The sequence below is a fragment of the Rattus norvegicus genome, chromosome 16 (genome assembly GCF_021556685.1).
Source record: "Rattus norvegicus strain SHRSP/BbbUtx chromosome 16, alternate assembly SHRSP_T2T, whole genome shotgun sequence".
Lineage (NCBI taxonomy): Eukaryota > Metazoa > Chordata > Mammalia > Rodentia > Muridae > Rattus > Rattus norvegicus.
In genome coordinates, this window is record NC_141549.1 from 59753763 (window position 1) to 59776781 (window position 23019).

The 23019-nt window shown below is 42.9% G+C and overlaps 2 protein-coding genes across 3 annotated transcripts in view; both read left to right on the forward strand.

Moving 5' to 3' along the window:
• Erich1 (glutamate-rich 1) overlaps positions 1–23019 on the forward strand; it is a gene marked incomplete at its 5' end in the record, with an annotated part of 52793804 nt that overhangs the window by 28883203 nt on the left and 23887582 nt on the right.
• The window catches only part of Mtmr7 (myotubularin related protein 7), a 91873-nt gene that overhangs the window by 27713 nt on the left and 41141 nt on the right, over positions 1–23019 (forward strand). For 2 of the 3 annotated variants that reach the window (NM_001107312.3, XM_087588352.1), the window contains exons 3-5: positions 1453–1615; positions 11011–11168; positions 21878–22006. In NM_001107312.3, coding sequence (NP_001100782.2) covers positions 1453–1615; positions 11011–11168; positions 21878–22006 — 450 coding nt within the window. The remainder of the gene's footprint in view (positions 1–1452; positions 1616–11010; positions 11169–21877; positions 22007–23019) is intronic. The other variant, XM_087588353.1, reaches the window with a different exon arrangement.

The window sequence follows — 23019 nt, forward strand, 5'->3', positions numbered from 1 at the left end:
GCCTGCTGCAATACCTGATCGACTATAACTGTTGTCTGCAGGATATTTTACACGTTTGTTAGTGTTTGAAAGCTTTGTACACTGCATATTGATCAGAGGCATTCCTCTGCTCCCCTAGTGCCTGATCCTGCCTCCCTTCCAACCTCAGTTCCCCCTTCTTATCTCTGTGAATAATGCCCTGAGTCCGGTTAGAACTGGCTATGTGTGCATGGTTATATTGTCTCTACAGCTCTGGGTTGCTAAGAGTTCCTCCAATGAGGGTGGAGCTTCAGGGACCCCTCTCCTTCGCAGGGACTTCTAAATTATCGGTTCTTTTATTTTATGATGTTGGCATTACTTTTCTGATAATGTCAAAAAGAAAAGGAAAGCTACAGACTAGTCCCATTGCCAGGTGTTTTTGTGCTTAATCAGCAAACCATAGACATTTCTGACTTTTTATAGCAGCACAAACATGGCCTCATAACCCACAGCCAAGATCTTGACATGTAGATTCCATTCCCACACACATGGACAGGGATACAGTAGCAGAGGTAGCCAGTCCCTCACATACTCACATAGAGGGATGCCTGTGATCACAGGGACTTCATGGAGGACTGCCCTTAAGGACCGAACATAGTTCTCCTCAAAAGTCAGGGAGACACAGTCCAGAATGGTTGATTTTCTTACCAGCCTATTTTCTTAATAGAATGGTGGTTTATTCCAGAGGCTGTAGATGAGGTAAGGAGGAGGGGAATAGGGAGTTGTTGATCAGAGTAACAGTTCAGGTAGACCAGAGGACCAGGCTTTGAGATTGAGTGTATTGTATACAAGGGTTTAGAGTGAATCATAATATATCTTTCAAATTATCTTTAGTAAATTTCAAATATGTCACCATAAAAATGGTAGCTCAGGAAGTTTATGGATGTATATGGTATATTACTAGTTAGCTTGATTTAATGATTCTACATCATGTCTGTCTATCGCTGTACTGCCAATGAGAAAGGGAAGTGTTTCCTTTTGCCGACTGCCTGAGCACTAACAGATTAGAGAACAAGTGACCACTGAACTTGAACATCCCACGTGGAACTAAGGAACACGGTGGCACTTCCCAGTGGAGCCATCATTGATTGCAAAAGTCTGTTTTACTAACTTCCCATGACCTGATTTAATTTTAGCTGTGAAAGGCACCTGACATTTAACTGCCCAAATGTTCCTTACCTGGAGCTGTGTAAATTTAAATGCAGAATACTCCCTTCCAAAGTAATAATCATGGCTATCAAAGCTTGGTGCTAAGGTACAGATCTTTATAGCGGACTCTAACGTAGAGCCTTCCAGGTCTTGCAACCAGAGTTACAGGTATCGAGCGAGGCATATTTTGAGGAGTGTTTCTTGTCTGTGTGGCTCAGAGACCTGTCTGCCCTTTGTCGGTTTTGTTTCTTACCGTGTCCTACTCATATTAATGTTTGGTCCTAGATACTTCACAGTCAGATCTCCACCATTGAAAAGCAGGCGACGACAGCTACGGGCTGCCCTCTACTCATTCGCTGCAAGAACTTTCAGATTGTACAACTTGTCATACCGCAGGAGAGAGACTGCCACGACGTGTATGTCTCTCTGATACGCCTTGCGCGGCCAGGTAGGCAAAGGGACCTGGCATCTGATGTGTGACTTCTGAAGACAGGCACAAGCACGCATGGGGAAGGATTCGTATTAGGCTTAGGGATAGCAGTGTTTTAGAACTTGCTTGCCATTCTTGCCCTAATAACCACCTGAATCACTAACCTTGGTTTTCGAGGACTCCCTTGAGTTATTCACCACATAGGCCCCCTTTAGATAACTGTTGTATTCTCATTTCCTAGATAGCGGTTATAATGTATTTTTCTTTCTGTCTGAAATCATCTTTAAAAAATTATACAACTTTGTTAATGGAATCACTTGGCATGACGCCTAGGGCAGAACTTACAGATTGTTCAGTGTGGAAAACATTTATATCCGAAACTTCTAGTGTGTCCTTCCCCACACACAGTGCCCTACTTGGGTTGTTTGTCTGTTTCTCTAAGACAGGGTCTTACTATGCAGCCTTGAGGGGCCCAATGTCACAGGTTCCTCAGGTCTGGAATTACAGGGGTGAGAGCCGCTGCGGGGCTGTTTTGTTCAGCTAGGGTTCCAAGGGGATATCATGTTTGATTTGATCTTTAGTAACAACTGCCTCAGTGTTTGTTAGCATCCCTGACTGTTGGTGAAGTTCTGTTGGCTCTCCCAAACAGAGCCTCCCACACCCATGGTGGGAAGAGTGTTTGGAGATGGAAAATGGGCAGTCTGTGTAACTGTCTTGTTCTAGCCCATATAGCATTTGGGTCTTTGGATGGAGAGCTCACTGTATACCTCTAGAGAAGTGTTCCTTGTGTTCCTTGACTCTCTGCCAGGCTTGTGTGAGCTGCTTAAAGGAAGCATGCTTCCAGGCTTCTTGGGAATTATAGTAAAAAGATACCATCTAGGTTGTACTTCAGAGTCCCATGAAAGGCTTCAATGGGAAGATAGGATATGTGTTTATAGTTTCCTTACGAAATGATGACTTTTGCAAGGCACTGGGCTGGGTTCTGCCTTCCCTATGACAGGACTGTAGCATTTGTAGGGAACTTAGAGCCAGCGCTCCTTCATGGAAGCCATGCCTGGGAACTGTCACAGTCTAGTGGCTTTCACTTTGCTTCGTTCTCCTTTCCCCACCTCCTGCCGCGTTCAGAATAAGTGCAGAGTAAGCCAGAGGGGCGGTGAACTCTTCTGGAGGGTGCTCTATAATTGGAACAGCAGCTCTGGGAAGATGGAGGCTAGGCTGCATGCAGCACAGCTTGCAAGAGGAGTTCTGTGCCAGCAATTTCTGTGTCAGTGATTAATGGATGTGCAGGGTAATAAATGTGCTCTGACTGGATTAGTGGGATTTAGGAGTAGCTGGAGAACTGGGAAGGACTTAGTAGCCAAAAGAGTGGCTCTAAGGGTGGGGAGTCTACGCGTGCTTTTTCTTAAAAGGTGACGTTTCGCTCATTAGATTTTAGATGACGTCAAAAGACTTGGTTGGCTGCCTTTTCCATAAAAAAGAAAACATAGCAGTTAATTTAATTAAAACTGTCACCTGAGTGGATTTAAAATGTCTCTAGCATTCTGAAACACTCGGATTAAAAATGTCAGGTTACATAACACACAGCATTTTAGTAAGTGTGGGAAGATGCTATAAAGTCTAGGCGGTTCTAAAGCTCCCAAATGGAGCGCTGACGCCGTGACGTGGTGTAACCGGTAGGACTGAGATCAGGAAGATGAGTGGAGGTGGAGGGTTCAGATACAAAGCAGCCATCATTCCTTCTGTAGGCAGGTCAGAGTAAGGAGGAGAGGGAGAGGGAAGGGGCCGCTAAGAATTATTAGCTGGTGAAGGAACAGTGCAGGGTCCTTTCCTGTCAGCTCAGAGTCTCTTCTGGTCACGTATGTCATCTCTTGCGGATATGGCTAATTGCAGGGTACTACAGAGGCTTTTTTTTTTTTAAAGGAAAGAAAAAATGTTTGGGAGTTCAAGACCTATGAAGGAGATATTTTCTAAGCTATATAGGTCCTCAGGATTTCTAGGACAACTAAAAAATTGGAAGAAATTTCACTGGTTTGCATCTCATGTTAACAAAGATGGATAAACATTTGGTCATGGATTAGAAAGGATCACAGTATGAGATAATTCAGTCAAAAGAGGTTGGGCCCAGGGTTGAGAAATCCTGTTAACCTGGTGGGTTTGACATGCTCGTGAGGATCTGAAATTCTCTGAGTAAAGGACGCCTGATTCTCAGAGGGCTCAGCTTTCCCATGTGCTGGATGCCTGTATTCCCCCTTCTGATTGGCCTCTGCTGTTTATTTTTCTATCAATTATCTTGCCTGCTTTAATGTTTGCGTGTCCTTACATACTTAAATAATTTCTTATGTTTATTTTCCCCTCTTTTTCTTTTAAATTACTTTTAAATTACAGCCTTTTAAAGTGATCTTAATTCCCATTTATTCTTCTGGCTATTTCCCCACTTTTGGTGGTGGGAATCAAACCTAGGGCTTACCCACGCACAGGGTAACTCCTTACTGCACCGCTGAGCCACACTCACAGCTCTGTATTTACTGTGGCTTTCAGAAGTCCCATGATTGAGTTTGTCTCGTCTGCTTAGTCTGCTGCTTTTTTTTATGCTGTCCAAATCATTGATGCTTGGGCAAATTTCCAGTGGCAGTTTATTTTTGTGCACGTAGGTGTACATATTCATGTGTGTGTGGTTGCACGTGCTTGTGCTCTCGTGTGTGGAGGTTGGAGGACAACTTCAAGTATCGTTCATCAAGAGCTGTCAAGTCATTGATTTATTTTAGTTTTTTAAATTTTTAGTTCATTTGTATTTTATTGTTTTATGTGTATGAGTACTTGATGGTGTTTATGTCTACACCACACGTTTGCAGCTTCTGAAGGAGCCAGGAGAGAACACCAGATCACCTGGCATTGGAATTAAGGATTGCATGTGGGGTTAGGGTTAGGGTTAGGGTTAGGGTTAGGGTTAGGGTTAGGGTTAGGGTTAGGGTTAGGGAATCTCTCTAGACCTTGTGTATTGTGAGTGGGTCTCTAACTGGCATGGATCATAGCAAGTAGGCTGACAGCTTCCGGGATCTATCTGCCTGTCTCTGTTTCCTCAGTGATGAGATTCAGGTTGAGCCACCGTGCCTGGATGTTTTTAAGTCAGTTCCAGAGATCAAACCCAGGCCCCCGTTTACTGACTCTTCCTTTTCCCACCCTGGTGATTTCTTTTTTTTTCATTGACAATGCTCGTCTGAGTCTGGGAGTCCTCTTCCAAGACAGTAGCTCCCACAGCCATGATGTCAATTTGAACTTGGACTTGCTTAAAGTAAGATGAGGTGAGACACCCTTATTATTTTATGTTAGGGGTGCACAATCCAGTCACGGGCCGTGTCATCTCCTTACTGTTCTCCGATGGCTGTAACGGGCCGTGTCATCTCCTCGCTGTTCTCCGATGGCGGTAGCGGCGTTTACTTTGAGTCAGCTGACTTCAGTGGACTTTTAAGTCTAAGGCAGTTGGCTGTCAGTGCTTAGCCTCTGGCCTAACAAACTCCACAGTTCCATATCCTGGTGACTGCTGGTAGCCTTCTCATCCCTTTAATTTTTTTCTTTTAATTTTTAAAGTACTTTTAATATTAAGCTACCCTCTATTTTTTGAAGTTACTCTACAGCAAGGTAAATCTCTTTGCTTTTTTCTGAATACCCTCTTCTCATAACTCTGCTAATCTCTGCACAACGAATGCCTTTCCTCCTTCCCAGGGTTTCCCTTGTGACCCATATCTCTGGAGTTGGCTGGGTGACACCCCTTCTGTGAGAAAAGAGCAAAGCGTCAGCGACAGGTTCCGCATTGAGCATCTGCACTTGGTGAACTTGGGTTTGCGCTAGGGAAATTCAATTTCCTGTGGGAGAACACAGTGGGGAGAGAAGGAAGTTGAGCTGGTGTGGAAGGACTCCTGCTTCCCAGGGTCTGAAGATGCAGTGAGCAATGGGGCTAAAACATGGAGAGCGCAAGTCTCCAAGCCCGGTTTTCAGTATGCATTTGACTGACATGCCAGTCAGGCTTCCCAGAGATACTGAAGCTTAGTTCATTTCATGTGATATTTTATGAATTGTCTGTTTTCTTTTCTGGATAGAAAAACACTGAAGTCTGCCTTTGTTAAGGTTTTGTCTCAGTAGGTAGTATGCCAGAAGGTGTTAATATAGTTTGTAACTTTCTGTAATTTAAAAGGCAAGTTTTAAAATTAGAGGTGCCTCTTAGATTATTCCCGTAGTTCAGAAGCTTGATTTTGTTTGCTTTTTCATTGTTACTGTTTTGTTTTGCTTCTGCTTTTTATAGGAGGAGGGCCAGAGTGCCCTGCTAGTCGGAATACCCTAGGATGAAGCCCTTGCCAATGCAACGACAGTTATTTGGTTGGAGGTGGTGGCACAGACTTGTAGATATGGAAACCCTGAGGAACGTTTATGTCTGGAGTGAATCAGCTGAGTGAATTGCCTTGCTGAATAGGCAAATATTTTTCTCCCTGTTCAAAGTTGACAATTTCTATATGATGAAAAGCTTCTATTCAACAAAGGGAGTAGTTCCTGGACTGAAAGACAGCCTGTGTATCAAAAGACTGTATTTGTAAGACAAGGGATTGATACCCAAACCATATAAGGAACTTAACTCTGTGTTTAAAAAAAAAAAAATCTCATAATCCAGGTTAGAATTACAGGCACCTGTAGTGAGAATTCTGGGGTTTAAGTTTCTTTAAAAGCACGCAAATGTTATAAGAATATGTTTGCATTTTAACCCCAGGTGTGGAGGTATGGGGCTGCTTCCCAGCAGGTGACTATGATTTGCCTCGTGCTCTAACAGAGGCGTGTTATTGCTAGCTGTGGATAGTTTCTGTGATTGTGTGTTAGTTTGTCAGTAGTTGTGCTCAAAGAAGAAATTAGATTCAGATCTTTCTTTACCTCTCCTCCCCCTTCCCTCCCATCCCTTCCTCCCACTTCCCCTTTATCTTTCTTTCCTATTGAATGATAGGAGATGAAACGGGGAGGGGAAGATAAAGGGTGGGAAAAAGAAGAACCCATCAAGTAGCAAAGACCAGATACAGGACCTAAGCAGACACTTCTAAATGGAAGATCTGAGTGGGAAGCAAGTGAGAACTCAGCATCACTAGTCACCAGGGAGATAAAAAACGAAACCACGTCGAGAAACCACCTCACATCTATTAGAGTGGCTAATGTGAAAAAGAAGGGGATCTCTTTGAGATCAGAAAGGATATACAGAAAAGAGAATTCTCGTATACCGCGGGACTATAAATGAGTATCGCCAATATCAAAAACGTTGTGAACACTCCTCAAAAAACTAAGCATAGAGCTGCCATCTGATTCACCTGACAGATTTGAAATCATTACATTGAAGAGATTCTCCTTCCATGTTCAGTGTAGTGGCACAGATTCTTAACCTGTGTGTCCATCAGCTGCTGAATGGATGAGGAAAATGTTCACCGTCCATAGGTGCCAGTTACTTTTCTATTGCTCTGACTGAAGTATCAGCAAAGGCAGCTTGTGGAAAGAGTGTTTGTTTGGGTTTGGAATTGCAGAGGGTTGGAGTCCAGGAGACAGCTCGCACTGGAAGCTGAGAGCTCACTTCTTCAACCACACCCAAAAAGCCGGGAGAACAAATTAGCAGTAGGGTAAGACTATAAAGTTCTCAAAGCCCTCCCCAGTAATATGCGACCTCCAGCAAAACTCCACATCCCCTAGATTCTGTCTCCTCAACAGTGCCAACAAGTCAGAGCATTTAAACAGCCGAGCCTCTCCGAGACACTCCACATCGAATCCCCAATGGATTGCATTGAGCTCTGAAGAAGGCAGAACTTCTATCATTTGTGAAAGTGTAGATGCAGCTAGAGAATCCTATGTGAAATAAAATAAGCTAAAGGAAGCCCATACAGCACATCTGTGCTGAGGTTTGGAGGTTAAAACAGATGGACGACTCATACTCCTACGTCTGTAGGAAAAATGATGGTGGCTGTGCAAGGGCGGGAGAAGAGGGAGTAGAAAGGTCTTATCCAGATGGATGAAGCAAAGAAATGCAGGCCAACAGGAACTGGATGTAGATCTCTCCTGAGAGACACAGCCAGAATACAGCAAATACAGAGGCGAATGCCAGCAGCAAACCACTGAACTGAGAACGGGACCCCCATTGAAAGAATCAGAGAAAGGATTGGAAGAGCTTGAAGGGGCTCGAGACCCCATATGAACAACAATGCCAACCAACCAGAGCTTCCAGGGACTAAGTCACTACCCAAAAACTTTACATGGACTGACCCTGGGCTCCAACCTCATAGGTAGCAATGAATATCCTAGTAAGAGCACCAGTGGAAGGGGAAGCCCTTGGTCCTGCCAAGACTGAATCCCTAGTGAACGGGATTGTTGCGGGGAGAGCGGTAATCAGGGGAGGATGGGGAGGGGAACACCCATAGAGAAGGGGAGGGATTAGGGGGATGTTGGCCTGGAAACCAGGAAGGGGAATAAAAATCGAAATGTAAATAAGAAATACTCAAGTTAATAAAGAAAAAACAAAAAAGAAAAGATTAAAAAAAGAAAAAGAAAGGTCTTATCCAAGGAAGAATAAGCCGGCTTTTATTTCGTTTGTTTTTTGACCTGTTACACAGCATGACAAGCCTAGTTATTAACAAGTATCATACATTTCAGAACTGTTATGATTTCAGATGTACTCCCCACAAAACTTTATTATTTCCAAGTTAATTACCATGATTTAATCCTTCCACATTGTATTAAAAAATCTTGACAGGACATGCAAGGTGACGACTCAGTGGTTTAAACTGCTTGATGTGCAAGCTTGGTGACCAGAGTTTGATGCCCTGATCCCACTGTGAAAGGGCAGAATCACATCCTGAAAGTTGTTGTCAGATCACCATGCCTTTGCCAGGGCGTGAGCACACACACAGAAACACACACACACACACACACACACATATACACACACAGAGACAGAGACACAGAGAGACAGAGAGAGACAGAGACACACACACACAATAATTTCAACACCACACTGATCCTCATAAATAGGTAAATACCTAGAATTTGTCATTATAAAAATCAAAAACATATCTATAGACAGAATATCCCTAAACATTTTTAGGCCAGTTGTTAAAAATCTTACTTCCCTGGTGACTGTTAAAATTTATGTCATATTTTATGCTAAGCATCGGAGTGGGAAGACCAATTATGAAATGGGAACTGTTCTCTAAAATTTCTATCTGTGCTAGGGTACGCTTTAATTTCTCAAATTACATAATCGCCAGTGTACAGCGTAGGCTGTCCCCTGAGTAGAGACTAACCCACTGCACATTAGCAAGAGTCAGACTTGGTCAACAATGATGTGGAGGCTTTCCTGCCCTCATGGAATTTTGCTTAAAATTGGGCCTGAGGATTTGTTTATCGTCCTTTTCTATAAAAGTGCTCAAAAGAAAAGAAAACATTTTGCAATTTCAGTGTAGACCTAGTCTGATGTCTTCCAGTTCCAGAATGACCTCTGTCTTGTTCAGCATCAGCCCACATACAGAGAGCTGTCAGTCATGGGGTGTTTTTCTCCTCCTACCTTTAAACTGATTTGTAAACATTTTACAAAGGGAGCTTAACTTCCATTATTACCACCAGGGAGCTGAAGATTTCTCAAGAGATCTTTTCGGCATCTCTGACAAATTGCATCTGCAGTTAGCGTTATGGTGGCAGAAGTCTGCAGTCATGAAAATGGTACTCAGTAATGGAAAAGATGGGTCAGAGTTGAACCGGCTGTTCCCAGAACAGGACCTCAGTCTTCTGTGTTGTTCTCCATTAGCTCATATGACAGACCTGGTCTGTGTCCGTGTGTGTGTGCTTCTTTCTTTCCTGACCCACAGCCTGTTCTGTTTCACAATTGAGAAGGTGTATCAAGCACATTCAAGTAGAGAATAACCTGCCTAGTTGGGCCTCTTGTGGGTCTGCTGAAAAGGACTGGGTCCTTGAAAATTCCCCTTATCTTTCTTCAAAACATGACTGAGTCTTTCTTCTTTCATGTGGGTGAGTCATCTTAACAGCAGTCAAAACAAGCTTGCAGCTGAGTTTTCCTTGGCTCCTTGCTGTTGGTCAGGTCCTGTATGGGGCCTGCAGTCACTTGTAGAAGCATTAAGTTGCCTGCACAGAGGGCTGTCAGCAAGCTGAGCACCAAATGGGAGGACCTGCGAATACCGAGGATATAGGCACACATTGGAGAGAGACAGGAAGTTAGGTGGAGGAGGGGAACTAGGAAGAGCTGAGAGCTACTGTTGGGGAGCATGGAGCACAGTGAGGCGGAGCGTGTACCATCTCTGTGACCCCAAGTGAGGGCTGCTCCTCAGCCTCCTTTACCTTACCTTTCTCATCTTTGAAGTGAGGGTTAGCATTGGTGTGTACCAGTTGGATTGATTGATTTGTTAGAACAAAATCTAAAAACAAGGCCGCCTCCTCATCATTATCAAGACTTAAGGCTTGTACTTCCAATATGGCAGCCACTGGCCACAGAACTGTCCCTGAACTGAGCTGTAGTAATAAAAACCACACGTGGAGTCCCAAGAAACAAAGCAAAATATGTATTTTGTACTATATTTTGTACTATACACATGTTAAAATAACTGTGTGAGCTATATTGGACTAAAACATTACTAGATTAATTTCAGTTTCCTTTTCTAATGTGGAAACAGGAAGTTTTGTAATGACAGTACAGGTTACATTGTATTTCTGTCAGGCAGTGCCAAATTGTATACTTCTCTTATAAGGCCAGGCTGGAGCAAAAAGCGCCCAATGCTAGATTTTATTGGGATAAGGGAAACCGTGAGGCTCTTGGACTTGATCTCATAGGCCTGAGGGGTCCGAGCAAAGCTGAAGGAAGGCTTTCATGGTGCATCCTGTAGTTTATACTCCAAGCATTACGAACTGATCTCATTAGTTAGTCCTGTAAATATCTTAAGGGCCGACAATTATATTATGTGTAGTTGTTAAAAGTACACATTTTAATGGAAACATGTTGCAAAATCCATACCTTTTGTAAACTATTTTGTTCCTGCTTTCTTAATACCATGAGCATCAAACCCCTGTCTCTTAGAATCCATTCCAAATCCAAACACGATAGATGTCTGATGAATCCCTGCATTCTTAATTATTTTTGTGCTCCACATCGTATGTGTTTTAGAAAATATATTCACTTTTAAAGTAGTTAAAACCGCCAACAAGGAAGCGTTGCTTTCACAGGGAAGAGGCTCCTGATGAGCTGCATCCAGATGCCTCCAGGTCTTCTGGTCATGGCTGGCTGCCCTTGTGCCTGTGTCGGGGTGGGATGCTGGGACGGTGAGCTCCGGCTGGGCAGATGGGGTCTGGCTTTGACCTCGCTTGATCTGACTCCTCTCTTTCTCTTGCAGTGAGATACGAGGAGCTATACTGCTTTTCCTTCAACCCCAAGCTGGATAAGGAAGAACGAGAGCAGGGCTGGTTGCTGGTTGACCTGAGTGAAGAATACAAGCGAATGGGCCTCCCGGATAATTATTGGCAGCTCAGCGATGTGAATAGAGACTACAGAGTGAGTGGCGCCATTTCAGTGGAAAACAACCATGACTTCTCATGAAGTTACCATGTCAGTGAGCATGGGATAACCTTTATCTCCTCTACATTCTTGCGGCTCGTTTGTAGTTGAAGTCGAGGTTCCCCACACCTTTCATTGTGCTGGTTCCTACCCGCCTCCAGCACTGGGGATTGAACCCAGGCTCTTCTCTAATGCATGCCACACAAGTAATCTGCCACTGTAGCTATATCCCAGCCCATTCCGGCCTTCTCTTATAACTACACCAAGCAGTCGTCCCTCAAGTCCATCCCTACATATTCCTTCTCTTGAGGGTGAGCATTTGTAAACTCAGGAAGGCTCAGTAGAGACTTTGTGGCCAGCAGTTGATGAGAGAGCTGGCTGGGACCTCATTCTCCCATCATGTCTTTTTATAGCACAGGGGACGATTGGTGTGGAAATCAGAGGGACCCTGATGGCAGTTTGGCACCAGCCTCTTGATGTGCTCACTGTATTCTCAATTGGTACATAAGGTCACTGAGAGGCTCCCTAGAGAGATGTGAAAAAAATGTGCCTATACTCCCAGGAAAGAGTGCCAAGTGAACCTCTTGGTCTCTCCAGTGAGGAGCTCACAAGTCAGTATTAATTCCTAGTGCTCCAGGGAGTTAGCAAGAAAAGGGAGATAGAGACTGGGGCGTGACAGGGAGAGATGACAGTTCCTTTGGTTTAACCCTGTACTGTATTTGTGGGTATGTATGTTGAGGCACAAGCCCCGGGTTCTGGGCATGTCATGTAAATGGCATACCACTGAGATATACCCCAAGCCCACTCTTCTGTCTTATTTTCTTTCCTTCATCCATGTTACATACTTTGATAGACTCTTTTCTTACTAAGTAGTGCCCTGTTTAGTGGCCATTCATAGTGACTTTGAATCACTCTTCACATTCTCGTTCCTTCATTTTATAAGATTGTCTTGGTGTATATTTATAGACACCATTTTGCTTTAGTAACTGTTACTGTTCATGTAGCTATTATGAATATTTCCCAGCATGTTTTCTGACCTTCAGACCTTCTGATTTATGATTTCTTTTCTTCCTTCCTTCCTTCCTTCCTTCCTTCCTTTTTTTTTTTTTTTTTTTTTTGAGGTAGTCTCAAGTAGTTCTGAGTGAACTCATATTCACCATTTAAGGATGGCCTTCACCTCCTGGTCCTGCCTCTGCATTTAAAGTGCTGGGGCATAAAGTATGCTTCCATGACTGACTTACGGGGTCTGGACATCGGACCTAGAACTTCTTACATGCTAGGGAAACACTCTACCATTTGGGGTACATCCAGCTCGTGTTTTGTGCTTTTATGTATTGCTAATTGTTGTCTAAATTTGACACTGTGTAGGATCTACAATTAACTTTTTTACTATGATTATTGTAGTTTGATAATAAATTCTAAAATGTTATTCTAAAATAGGGTGGGTTTTCACTATTGTCCAGAATATCTCAGAGATACTGATTATTTGAGATACAGTTGGTTACTTAGGACAGTAAATAAATCTTTTTTGTAATTCTGCTTGAACTTAATAATGATACCTTACATAATCTTTGTGACTGTCAGGTCAGTATCACTAGACCAGATTGTCCTCTTGCTAAAGTCAACTTTTACACCCAGTGTTTTAGCCATAAGATGAAAGAATGAAGGGAAATCCAACTTCTGTAAAGGAAGTCGATGTCTTTATTCTTCAAGTATATGACTGTCCTTGAGCAAAGAAGAAAAGAAAATGAAGCACAACCAGTGAATAATATTTTCTTGATGCTTCTTCTTTTTTGATGACTCCGCCTTACAGTTACCATCACAAATATGAGTCATATGTCGTAACTGGAGTCCTGCGTTACACAGACCCAAAGCTGTGTGTCACTTGTCATTTCTTTTCCAGAATGACAGCCAGCACAGCAAGCCTGGCCCTTTATAGACTGTTGTGACAGAAGAGGTGAAAACCTTGGGGATTTTCTGACTTGAGAAACATCACAGGAATACCTTACTCTACTGGCAGCTTAGGGACAGAACAGAAACTGTCTTACAAAGCACGTTCTGACTCCTCATCCACTGACCACATTTCATCTCAATCCACTTCCTGTGAATATGAATTTAAGACTGAGAAAAATAGGTATTTTCCCCTCTTGCTTTATGAGTTATTTTATATTTTGCCTAAGTCCTTCAAGTGGATGGCATGAGAAGAACTTGGGAGTCATCCAGAAGACGTCAGCTGAGTGTACGTGGCCTGAAGCAGGTTAAGCGTGGTCATCTCTGTTGTCAGTGGTGTACCTGTGATACTTGGGAATGGCAGCCTAAGTCTGTAAGCTCAGACTTCATTTTACATACAATCCCGAATTTACCTCCGCTTAGGTGAAGTAACTGGTGTCTCTTACAAGGATAAAATTTTAGGGACTTACCTCTGTGGTAGAGTACACAGAGGCCCAGGTTCAGTCCCTGGACACTGGGAACACATTGCTCAGTCTTCCTTGAAATGTAAGTTAAAATATGATCTAAACTTCATATTTAATTAGACTTGATTTTAATTTAATCATATTTTTAAATTTAACTAAATTAGAACTAAACCAGTTCCCTACAGCTAAATCTTAACATGTTATTTTATTTTATTTTATTTTTTGATATTTTATTATTTTATGATATTTTATTACTTACTTTGTGGTGTCATAAATTCTTTGAAGTAAGTTCTAGGATCCAAATGTCTTAAAAGGGGTTACTGTGTTGATGTTTCTTAGTTGCCAACAAGTTACCCCAGGTCTGACTCAGACTCCTTGGATAGCATCTTGGATGGGTACCATCTGTGTAGATAAATACATTTACTGAAAGGTTACACCCAAGTCAGCAAAGAGCAGTTCTGAGAATGTGGCCATCTTTGCCCCAGGTCTAACAGTAAGAAAGTAAGGACTTGGGAACTGTTTACGGAATCAGTGTCAGAATTACAGAAAAAGATTGCTTAGAGCAGGACACCACCAAGACAACATGAGCCTTAAAGGCAGGCTAATTTATTTAGTGAGGACAAAAAAATAATATTTTTTAAATTCATAAACAATAGCCCAAATTGCATTCACTAACAAAACCAAATCAGAAGTCAAAAGCAACAGAAAAGCATTTTTTGTTCTTGTGAACATTTCCCTTTCTCTCAAAATTGTCCCTTTTGATTTTTAAAAGCAGACATCTCGGGCTGTTTCTGAGGAACTGTAAAATGTGACTGTGTAAGCTCTGCTGTGGGCGCAGTCTTCATTACAGAGTTTGACTGCAGCTCTGTGAACTAGCTATAAAGTGACAGCAGGGAGGTTTGGCGTCTTCTCGGTTTTTAATGTGCAGGTCAGTAGAGTTCAGTATGCCACATTGCTGTGCAATTGAACTCCAGAACTCACCTTGCAAAGCTGAAACTTTGCGCCCACTAAAGAGCAGTTCTCTCTCCTGTGTGCTCGGCCTGGTGCTTAGCATTCTACTTCCTGTTTCTATGGATTCGACTCTTAGATAAATGGAATCATGCAATGTTTTCCCTTTATGTGGCTTATACTGCAGAATTTAGTTTGATTTTCAGGGTGGCTAATATTCCTATGTGAATAGAAAACATTCTGTTCCTTTGTAGGCTGATGGAATTCGGGGACTGTGTTGCTCAGCTATCAGAAACAGTGCCCCTCTGGTGAGGAGCTGTGAAACCTCTTTGCAAGTCGGCTTCCTCTCCTGGTGATTTACCCAGAGAGAGTTTTCTGGAGCATGTAGTAATTGTATTTTAAAAGTTGTGATGGACTTCTGGACTGTTTCCACTGTGCTTGTGTAGCTTCAGAGTCTCACCAGCATACACAGGGTTCTGGTTTCTCTGCATCTTTGTTTTCCGCTTTGCTTTAGTGGTGCCCAGCCTAACACTTGTGAGGCAGTTTCTCAGCTTAGTTGATTTCCTTTCACTGGCAGCTTAGTGGTGCTGAGCTGCTTCTTATGCGAATGCTGACTTACTCTGCATGTCTTTGGAGACTTCCAAGTCTTGCAGGTTTTCAGTTAAGCCATTTGCTTTTGTTGACCTGAAGTTCCTTATGTACTTTGGATAGCAAACTTATATGGCACACATGATTTAGCTACCTTCACATTCTTTTGGTTGCTCCTTGGGTATATAAACGTGATTGTTCAATGTAGTCTCTTCTTTTTTCCCAGTGTTTATACTTTTGACACTGTACATAAGAAATCAAAGCCAGATTTAATAGGAAACTTTTCTTCTTGTACTTCTGTGGGAGTTTTGCATCTGACGTTTTACACCTCTCATCCCTATGGAGGTAATTTTTGTATAAGGTCTAAGGGCTCACCTTTTCCCGCTGGGTGTGAATTTTCTGTTTTCCCCACAGCTGGTTAGGAAACGGTGCTTTCCCAGGAAGAGCTTTGGTGCCTTCACCAGGATTGCTCAGCTGCACCTATGACACTCTCTGTGGACCCTCCATTGCATTGTTCTGTCTGTCCTAATGCCAGTGTCACACTCTGGTTACATGTGGCTGTGTAACCTGCCTGGAAATTACGCAGTATGAGTCCCTAACTGTTCTTTAGGAAGAAATGATTTGAATATATGGAGTCTCCTGAGAATTCATATTAGTTTTCAGGTAAATTTTTCTTTCTTTCTTTCTTTTTTTTTTTTTTTTTGCTCCTTTTCTTTTTTTTTTTCTTTCTTTCTTTTTTTTTTTTTATTAATTTGAATGTTCCTTATTTACATTTCGAGTGTTATTCCCTTTCCCTGTTTCCAGGCAAACATCCCCTAATCCCTCCCCCTCCCCTTCTTTATGGGTGTTCCCCTCCCCATCCTCCCCCCATTGCCGCCCTCCCCCCAACAATCTAGTTCACTGGGGGTTCAGTCTTAGCAGGACCAAGGGCTTCCCTTCCACTGCTGATCTTACTAGAATATTCATTGCTACCTATGAGGTCAGAGTCCAGGGTCAGTCCATGTATAGTCCTTAGGTAGTGGCTTAGTCCCTGGAAGCTCTGGTTGCTTGGCATTGTTGTTCATAAGGGGTCTCGAGCTCCTTCAAGCTCTTAGAGTTCTTTCTCTGATTCCTTCAACGGGGGTCCCGTTCTCAGTTCAGTGGTTTGCTGCTGGCATTCGCTTCTGTATTTACTGTATTCTGGCTGTGTCTCTCAGGAGAGATCTACATCCGGCTCCTGTCGGCCTGCACTTCTTTGCTTCATCCATCTTGTCTAATTGGATGGCTGTATGTATGGGCCACCTGTGGGGCAGGCTCTGAATGGGTGTTCCTTCTGTGTCTGTTTTAATCTTTGCCTCTCTATTCCCTGCCAAGAGTATTCTTGTTCCCCATTTAAAGAAGGAGTGAAGCATTCACATTTTGATCATCCGTCTTGAGTTTCATTTGTTCTAGGCATCTAGGGTAATTCAAGCATTTGGGCTAATAGCCACTTATCAATGAGTGCATACCATGTGTGTTTTTCTGTGATTGGGTTAGCTCACTCAGGATGATATTTTCCAGTTCCAACCATTTGCCTACGAATTTCATAAAGTCGTTGTTTTTGATAGCTGAGTAATATTCCATTGTGTGGATGTACCACATTTTCTGTATCCATTCCTCTGTTGAAGGGCATCTGGGTTCTTTCCAGCTTCTGGCTATTATAAATAAGGCTGCGATGAACATAGTGGATCACGTGTCTTTTTTATATGTTGGGGCATCTTTTGGGTATATGCCCTAGAGAGGTATAGCTGGATCCTCAGGCAGTTCAATGTCCAATTTTCTGAGGAACCTCCAGACTGATTTCCAGAATGGTTGTACCAGTCTGCAACCCCACCAACAATGGAGGAGTGTTCCTCTTTCTTCACATCCTCGCCAGCATCTGCTGTCACCTGAGTTTTTGATCTTAGCCATTCTCACTGGTGTGAGGTGAAATCTCAGGGTTGTTTTGATTTGCATTTCCCTTATGACTAAAGATGTTGAACATTTCTTTAGGTGTTTCTCAGCCATTCGGCATTCCTCAGCTGTGAATTGTTTGTTTAGCTCTGAACCCCATTTTTTAATAGGGTTATTTGTCTCCCTGCGGTCTAACTTCTTGAGTTCTTTGTATATTTTGGATATAAGGCCTCTATCTGTTGTAGGATTGGTAAAGATCTTTTCCCAATCTGTTGGTTGCCGTTTTGTCCTAACCACAGTGTCCTTTGCCTTATAGAAGCTTTGCAGTTTTATGAGATCCCATTTGTCGATTCTTGATCTTAGAGCATAAGCCATTGGTGTTTTGTTCAGGAAATTTTTTCCAGTGCCCATGTGTTCCAGATGCTTCCCTAGTTTTTCTTCTATTAGTTTGAGTATATGTGGTTTGATGTGGAGGTCCTTTATCCACTTGGACTTAAGCTTTGTACAGGGTGATAAGAATAGATCGATCTGCATTCTTCTACATGCTGACCTCCAGTTGAACCAGCACCATTTGCTGAAAATGCTGTCTTTTTTCCATTTGACGGTTTTGGCTCCTTTGTCAAAAATCAAGTGCCCATAGGTGTGTGGGTTCATTTCTGGGTCTTCAATTCTGTTCCATTGGTCTATCTGTCTGTCTCTGTACCAATACCATGCAGCTTTTATCACTATTGCTCTGTAATACTGCTTGAGTTCAGGGATAGTGATTCCCCCTGAAGTCCTTTTATTGTTGAGGATAGTTTTAGCTATCCTGAGTTTTTTGTTATTCCAGATGAATTTGCAAATTGTTCTGTCTAACTCTTTGAAGAATTGGATTGGTATTTTGATGGGGATTGCATTGAATCTGTAGATTGCTTTTGGTAGAATGGCCATTTTTACTATATTAATCCTGCCAATCCATGAGCATGGGAGATCTTTCCATCTTCTGAGGTCTCCTTCAATTTCTTTCTTCAGAGTCTTGAAGTTCTTATTGTACAGATCTTTTACTTGCTTGGTTAAAGTCACACCGAGGTACTTTATATTATTTGGATCTATAATGAAGGGTGTCGTTTCCCTAATTTCTTTCTCGGCTTGTTTCTCTTTTGTGTAGAGGAAGGCTACTGATTTATTTGAGTTAATTTTATACCCAGCCACTTTGCTGAAGTTGTTTATCAGCTTTAGTAGTTCTCTGGTGGAACTTTTGGGATCACTTAAATATACTATCATATCATCTGCAAATAGTGATATTTTGACTTCTTCTTTTCCGATGTGTATCCCCTTGACCTCCTTTTGTTGTCTGATTGCTCTGGCTAGAACTTCAAGAACTATATTGAATAAGTAGGGAGAGAGTGGGCAGCCTTGTCTAGTCCCTGATTTTAGTGGGATTGCTTCAAGTTTCTCTCCATTTAGTTTAATGTTAGCAATTGGTTTGCTGTATATGGCTTTTACTATGTTTAGGTATGGGCCTTGAATTCCTATTCTTTCCAGGACTTTTATCATGAAGGGGTGTTGAATTTTGTCAAATGCTTTCTCAGCATCTAATGAAATGATCATGTGGTTTTGTTCTTTCAGTTTGTTTATATAATGGATCACGTTGATGGTTTTCCGTATATTAAACCATCCCTGCATGCCTGGGATGAAGCCTACTTGATCATGGTGGATGATTGTTTTGATGTGCTCTTGGATTCGGTTTGCCAGAATTTTACTGAGTATTTTTGCGTCGATATTCATAAGGGAAATTGGTCTGAAGTTCTCTTTCTTTGTTGGGTCTTTGTGTGGTTTAGGTATAAGAGTAATTGTGGCTTCGTAGAAGGTATTCGGTAGGGCTCCATCTGTTTCAATTTTGTGGAATAGTTTGGATAATATTGGTATGAGGTCTTCTATGAAGGTCTGATAGAATTCTGCACTAAACCCGTCTGGACCTGGGCTCTTTTTGGTTGGGAGACCTTTAATGACTGCTTCTATTTCCTTAGGAGTTATGGGGTTGTTTAACTGGTTTATCTGTTCCTGATTTAACTTCGATACCTGGTATCTGTCTAGGAAATTGTCCATTTCCTGCAGATTTTCAAGTTTTGTTGAATATAGGCTTTTATAGTAAGATCTGATGATTTTTTGAATTTCCTCTGAATCTGTAGTTATGTCTCCCTTTTCATTTATGATTTTGTTAATTTGGACACACTCTCTGTGTCCTCTGGTTAGTCTGGCTAAGGGTTTATCTATGTTGTTGATTTTCTCAAAGAACCAACTTTTGGTTCTATTGATTCTTTCTATGGTCCTTTTTGTTTCTACTTGGCAGATAAATTTTTCTATTTCTGAATAAGTGGCCATTGAGACTTTGATAGGCATAGGGTCTGTAGGTTGCTTTGGGCAGGGCACCTACTACTGTTGGGTCTTCTCCTATAGCAATTCAAGCCTCATTCCGTTTGCGTCTTCTGGTGAGCACTTATAGTGCCCAGGGTAGGACTTAGTTTTCACTCAGGAGCATTGCCTGCTTCGAAAGGAGGCTAAACTTCATTCTTTCCCTTCTGTCCGTATAAAGCTGTTGGTCAGAACTCACATTAAATGGCACTGTAGGTGTGAGGGTACGGTCATCATTGCCATTATTATCAACAACGTTAGTGGGGTCAGCAGCTGCTTCAGCTTCTTAGAAATTCTAGCAGAAGATGTCCAGAGTACCGTACAGTTACTCTTTGCTGATAGGCAGTGCTCAGCGCTCTGAAGAAGCGGGATTCCTTTAAGGGAGGTGTATTCAAGACAGGAGGTTGTGCCAGCCGGTTTGCAAGTGTGGACGCTGTTGACTGGGCACAGGCAGGGGAGCTTTTGCCTTTGCATTAGCCGAGCCATGGAGGTCGCATTGTCCTCTGGAGAATGGCAACGCTGGCGACTGTCCTTCACAGTAGTAAATGGAGAGGGCTGTGTGCACAGATGTCAGTACAGCCTGGGCTGGGCTGCGAGTGTGAAAGTGCAGTGCACTAGATATTTTCCTTTCCTGGTCTTACTTCAGCCATGGTATGCATAGTGGTGTGGCCCTGAGCCTCACTGCACATTTTCTGGCTTTCGGAGACCCTCAGAGGTTCTGTCTGGAGCTGCAGAATACTTTGCTTTCCTTTGGATTTTCAGAAGCTTACGTGCAGTATTTGGATAGGCTTCCCTTGTACGGATTGTCTCACTTAGCACTACAGCTTTTCAGTTGCTTTGTGCTGCTGTTACAAGGAAGAGTATACGTGATTCTCAGTTTACTGAAAACCTCCTTACTTCCTTTGAAAACCAGTTATTTTTAGCACATGGCAGTCTGGTACAGTGGCTACGTGTCTTGGATCCATGGGCCACCAGGAGTGGTGTGGGTGTGGGTGTTAATATTCTAGTAGCTTGCTTGCTCAATCGAGACAGAGTCAGACACCAGGCTGCAGTCACGGGGAAGTGAAGTATTCTGGGGCTTCATCCTAGCTGTCTGGGTCCCAGTGAGTTGGACTCTGCTCTTGGTGAGCAGCATTTTCTTTCAGGGTACCCAAGCCCACAGGAGACTGAGGTTATGCTCTGGACCTGTGGTCATTCCTTTTATGGCCCTTTTATGACGGCTCCATGATTTTTAGACGTCTGGTTAAGGGAGCTGGTGGAAGCTGGCCGGGAGGGAGGCATCCTGACAGAGCCGTTTGCAGCACGGAGGCTTGTGGGTTTTCACTCCCTCAGTGTGGCAAGGGTGGGTGGAGATGGCCAAAGATAAAATATTACCCGTTGTCACACCCATGTGGATTCTGTTGCCATGACTCCAAAGATGCTTGACTTCCAGTTAATAAATAGTTGTTTAATGAAACCCAGGGAACTGCTATCTGATAGATTGACTGATGGGAAAGCTGACAGCCAGCCACTGTTGCCAGTGCCAAGTGCTGGCATTTCTTTTGGCTCTGGTATTTTCTAAAGTGCTCTGTCATGGGTGTTGTCTATTTTTTTTCCTTCTTATCCACTTTGTAAAATGCCATTACTAAGCTATCAGCTTTGGAGATAAGAGAAACAAAGCATCCTGTGTAGTTTGGCTTCCTCAAGGTTGTGAAGCCACAAACTCCATACCATGTACTAAGCAGTCGACCTGTGAGTCTCACTCCTAAGATCCTCTTAAGGAACCAGGCCCTGCAGCAGTAGTTCCTGTCAGAAGGGGCAGAGGTTTTCTTACCACTCAGAAAATCAACACACTTGAATCACAGTTAAAGCTGTACATTATGTGGTAATTGGAGGGACAGTGCGAAATCCTATCTAGAAATCTTCCTGGGAGAGGACCTGGGAGGATACTTCTCAGGAAAGTGGGACTGAGAAGGCTCGAGAAAAATGGAAGAAACTTGACCAGGGGCAGGGGTGTTCAGAGAAGCCCAAAGAAGTATGCAGTGTGCCAGGGACACAGAGGTAGCCTGAGGATGTACTCCTGTGATTACTTCAGGAGATTCCTCACACAGGCTCCCAATCAGGTACAGGCACTTACTGTGTCTGTGGCCATTAGGCTGTGGAATTACAGTATGATTCTTTTTGGTGAAAGGAAGACTTAGTTACCGTCCTCCCGCACATAAAGAAAAGGGACAGCACACAGCCACAGGACGTTGGTGGTCATTTTGTTTTTCCTTCAGAATTACATCACAGAATCAACAGTGCTTCATTTCCCTGAGTGGCTTCAGGTTTCCTCGAAACAGCCTCCGTTGTAACTTGATTAGGAAAGCTAAGATCTGCAACCTTTAAGTATGTTGAAATGGGATTTCTGTGGAAAATTGCATGTAATGTAATGTGACACCTTAACATCCCTTTGTTATTTTCTGATGACAGGTTTGTGACTCTTACCCCACGGAACTGTATGTCCCCAGATCGGCCACAGCACACATCATCGTGGGCAGCTCCAAGTTCCGGAGCAGACGGCGATTTCCTGCCCTTTCCTACTACTGCAAAGAAAGCCATGTATGTCTCAGAGCAGGCCTTTGTTTCACACTTTGCTTTCATGCCGTATCCTAAATGGGGATTTTTCAAGTGCACCTCCACCCCTGTATCTGTCTGTCTAACTTTGTCTCTTGGTTTTTTTCTGTGTGTATTTGTTTAAATTCTTAGTGGTACATGACTATCCTGTGAATGGTGTGAGACAATCTAGTTCCTTCCTTCCACGTATATTTGGCAGTAAACTAATGGTAGACTCAGACAGTATCTAAGTATGACCAGCTATGTGAATAAAGTGTCCCCTGTGGATGTGCCTGGCCTTGATCCTGAGATCCTAAAGGAAGCTATCACTTCCCCTCTCTGGCAGTGGATGAGGCGGGATAGCACGCTCCCACATTTTAAAGGAAAATTCCGAGTAGCATGGGCGACATTTCTTCTCACATCCTATTTACCAGAATGATATGGAGCAGGCATGAGCATGAGGTCCTGTGGGTGACCATGACCCTAGCCAAAACTTAAAGTGTTATTTCCAAGGAAGATAGGAAGACAAATTTGGAGGAGTAACAGTGGTCTTTGCCATCTACTATAAAAATTATTTGGCTCAAGCCAGGCAAAAATGCTTGATTTTCATGGTTCATATAGCTTTATGTTCAAAACCAAGTGATGCTCTGTGTATGTACATGCGTGTGATTGTGTGTACATGTGTGTGGTTGTATGTACATGTGTGTGACTGTACGTGAGTGAGTGTAAATATACCTACAATCAAGGTGGAGCAGTGACTGTCAGATGATTTAGGAGGCTTTTAAAAATACTTTGAGAAGGCAGCTTCCCCACCACAGGCAGCACAGAGCTTCTGTGTTGTCTCCTTCAGAAGGAAATACTCATTTGGGGGTGAGTTCTGCTCTCTGGAAGGATGTGTTTTATCCACCGTTCTTTCTCTATTCTTTGCCCTGAGATGGGGTCTGGAGAAAGTTGACTTTTGCCTGTATTATTTAACTCCAAATATGTTTTAGGCCTCAGGAATGGAAGAGTGTTTAGAA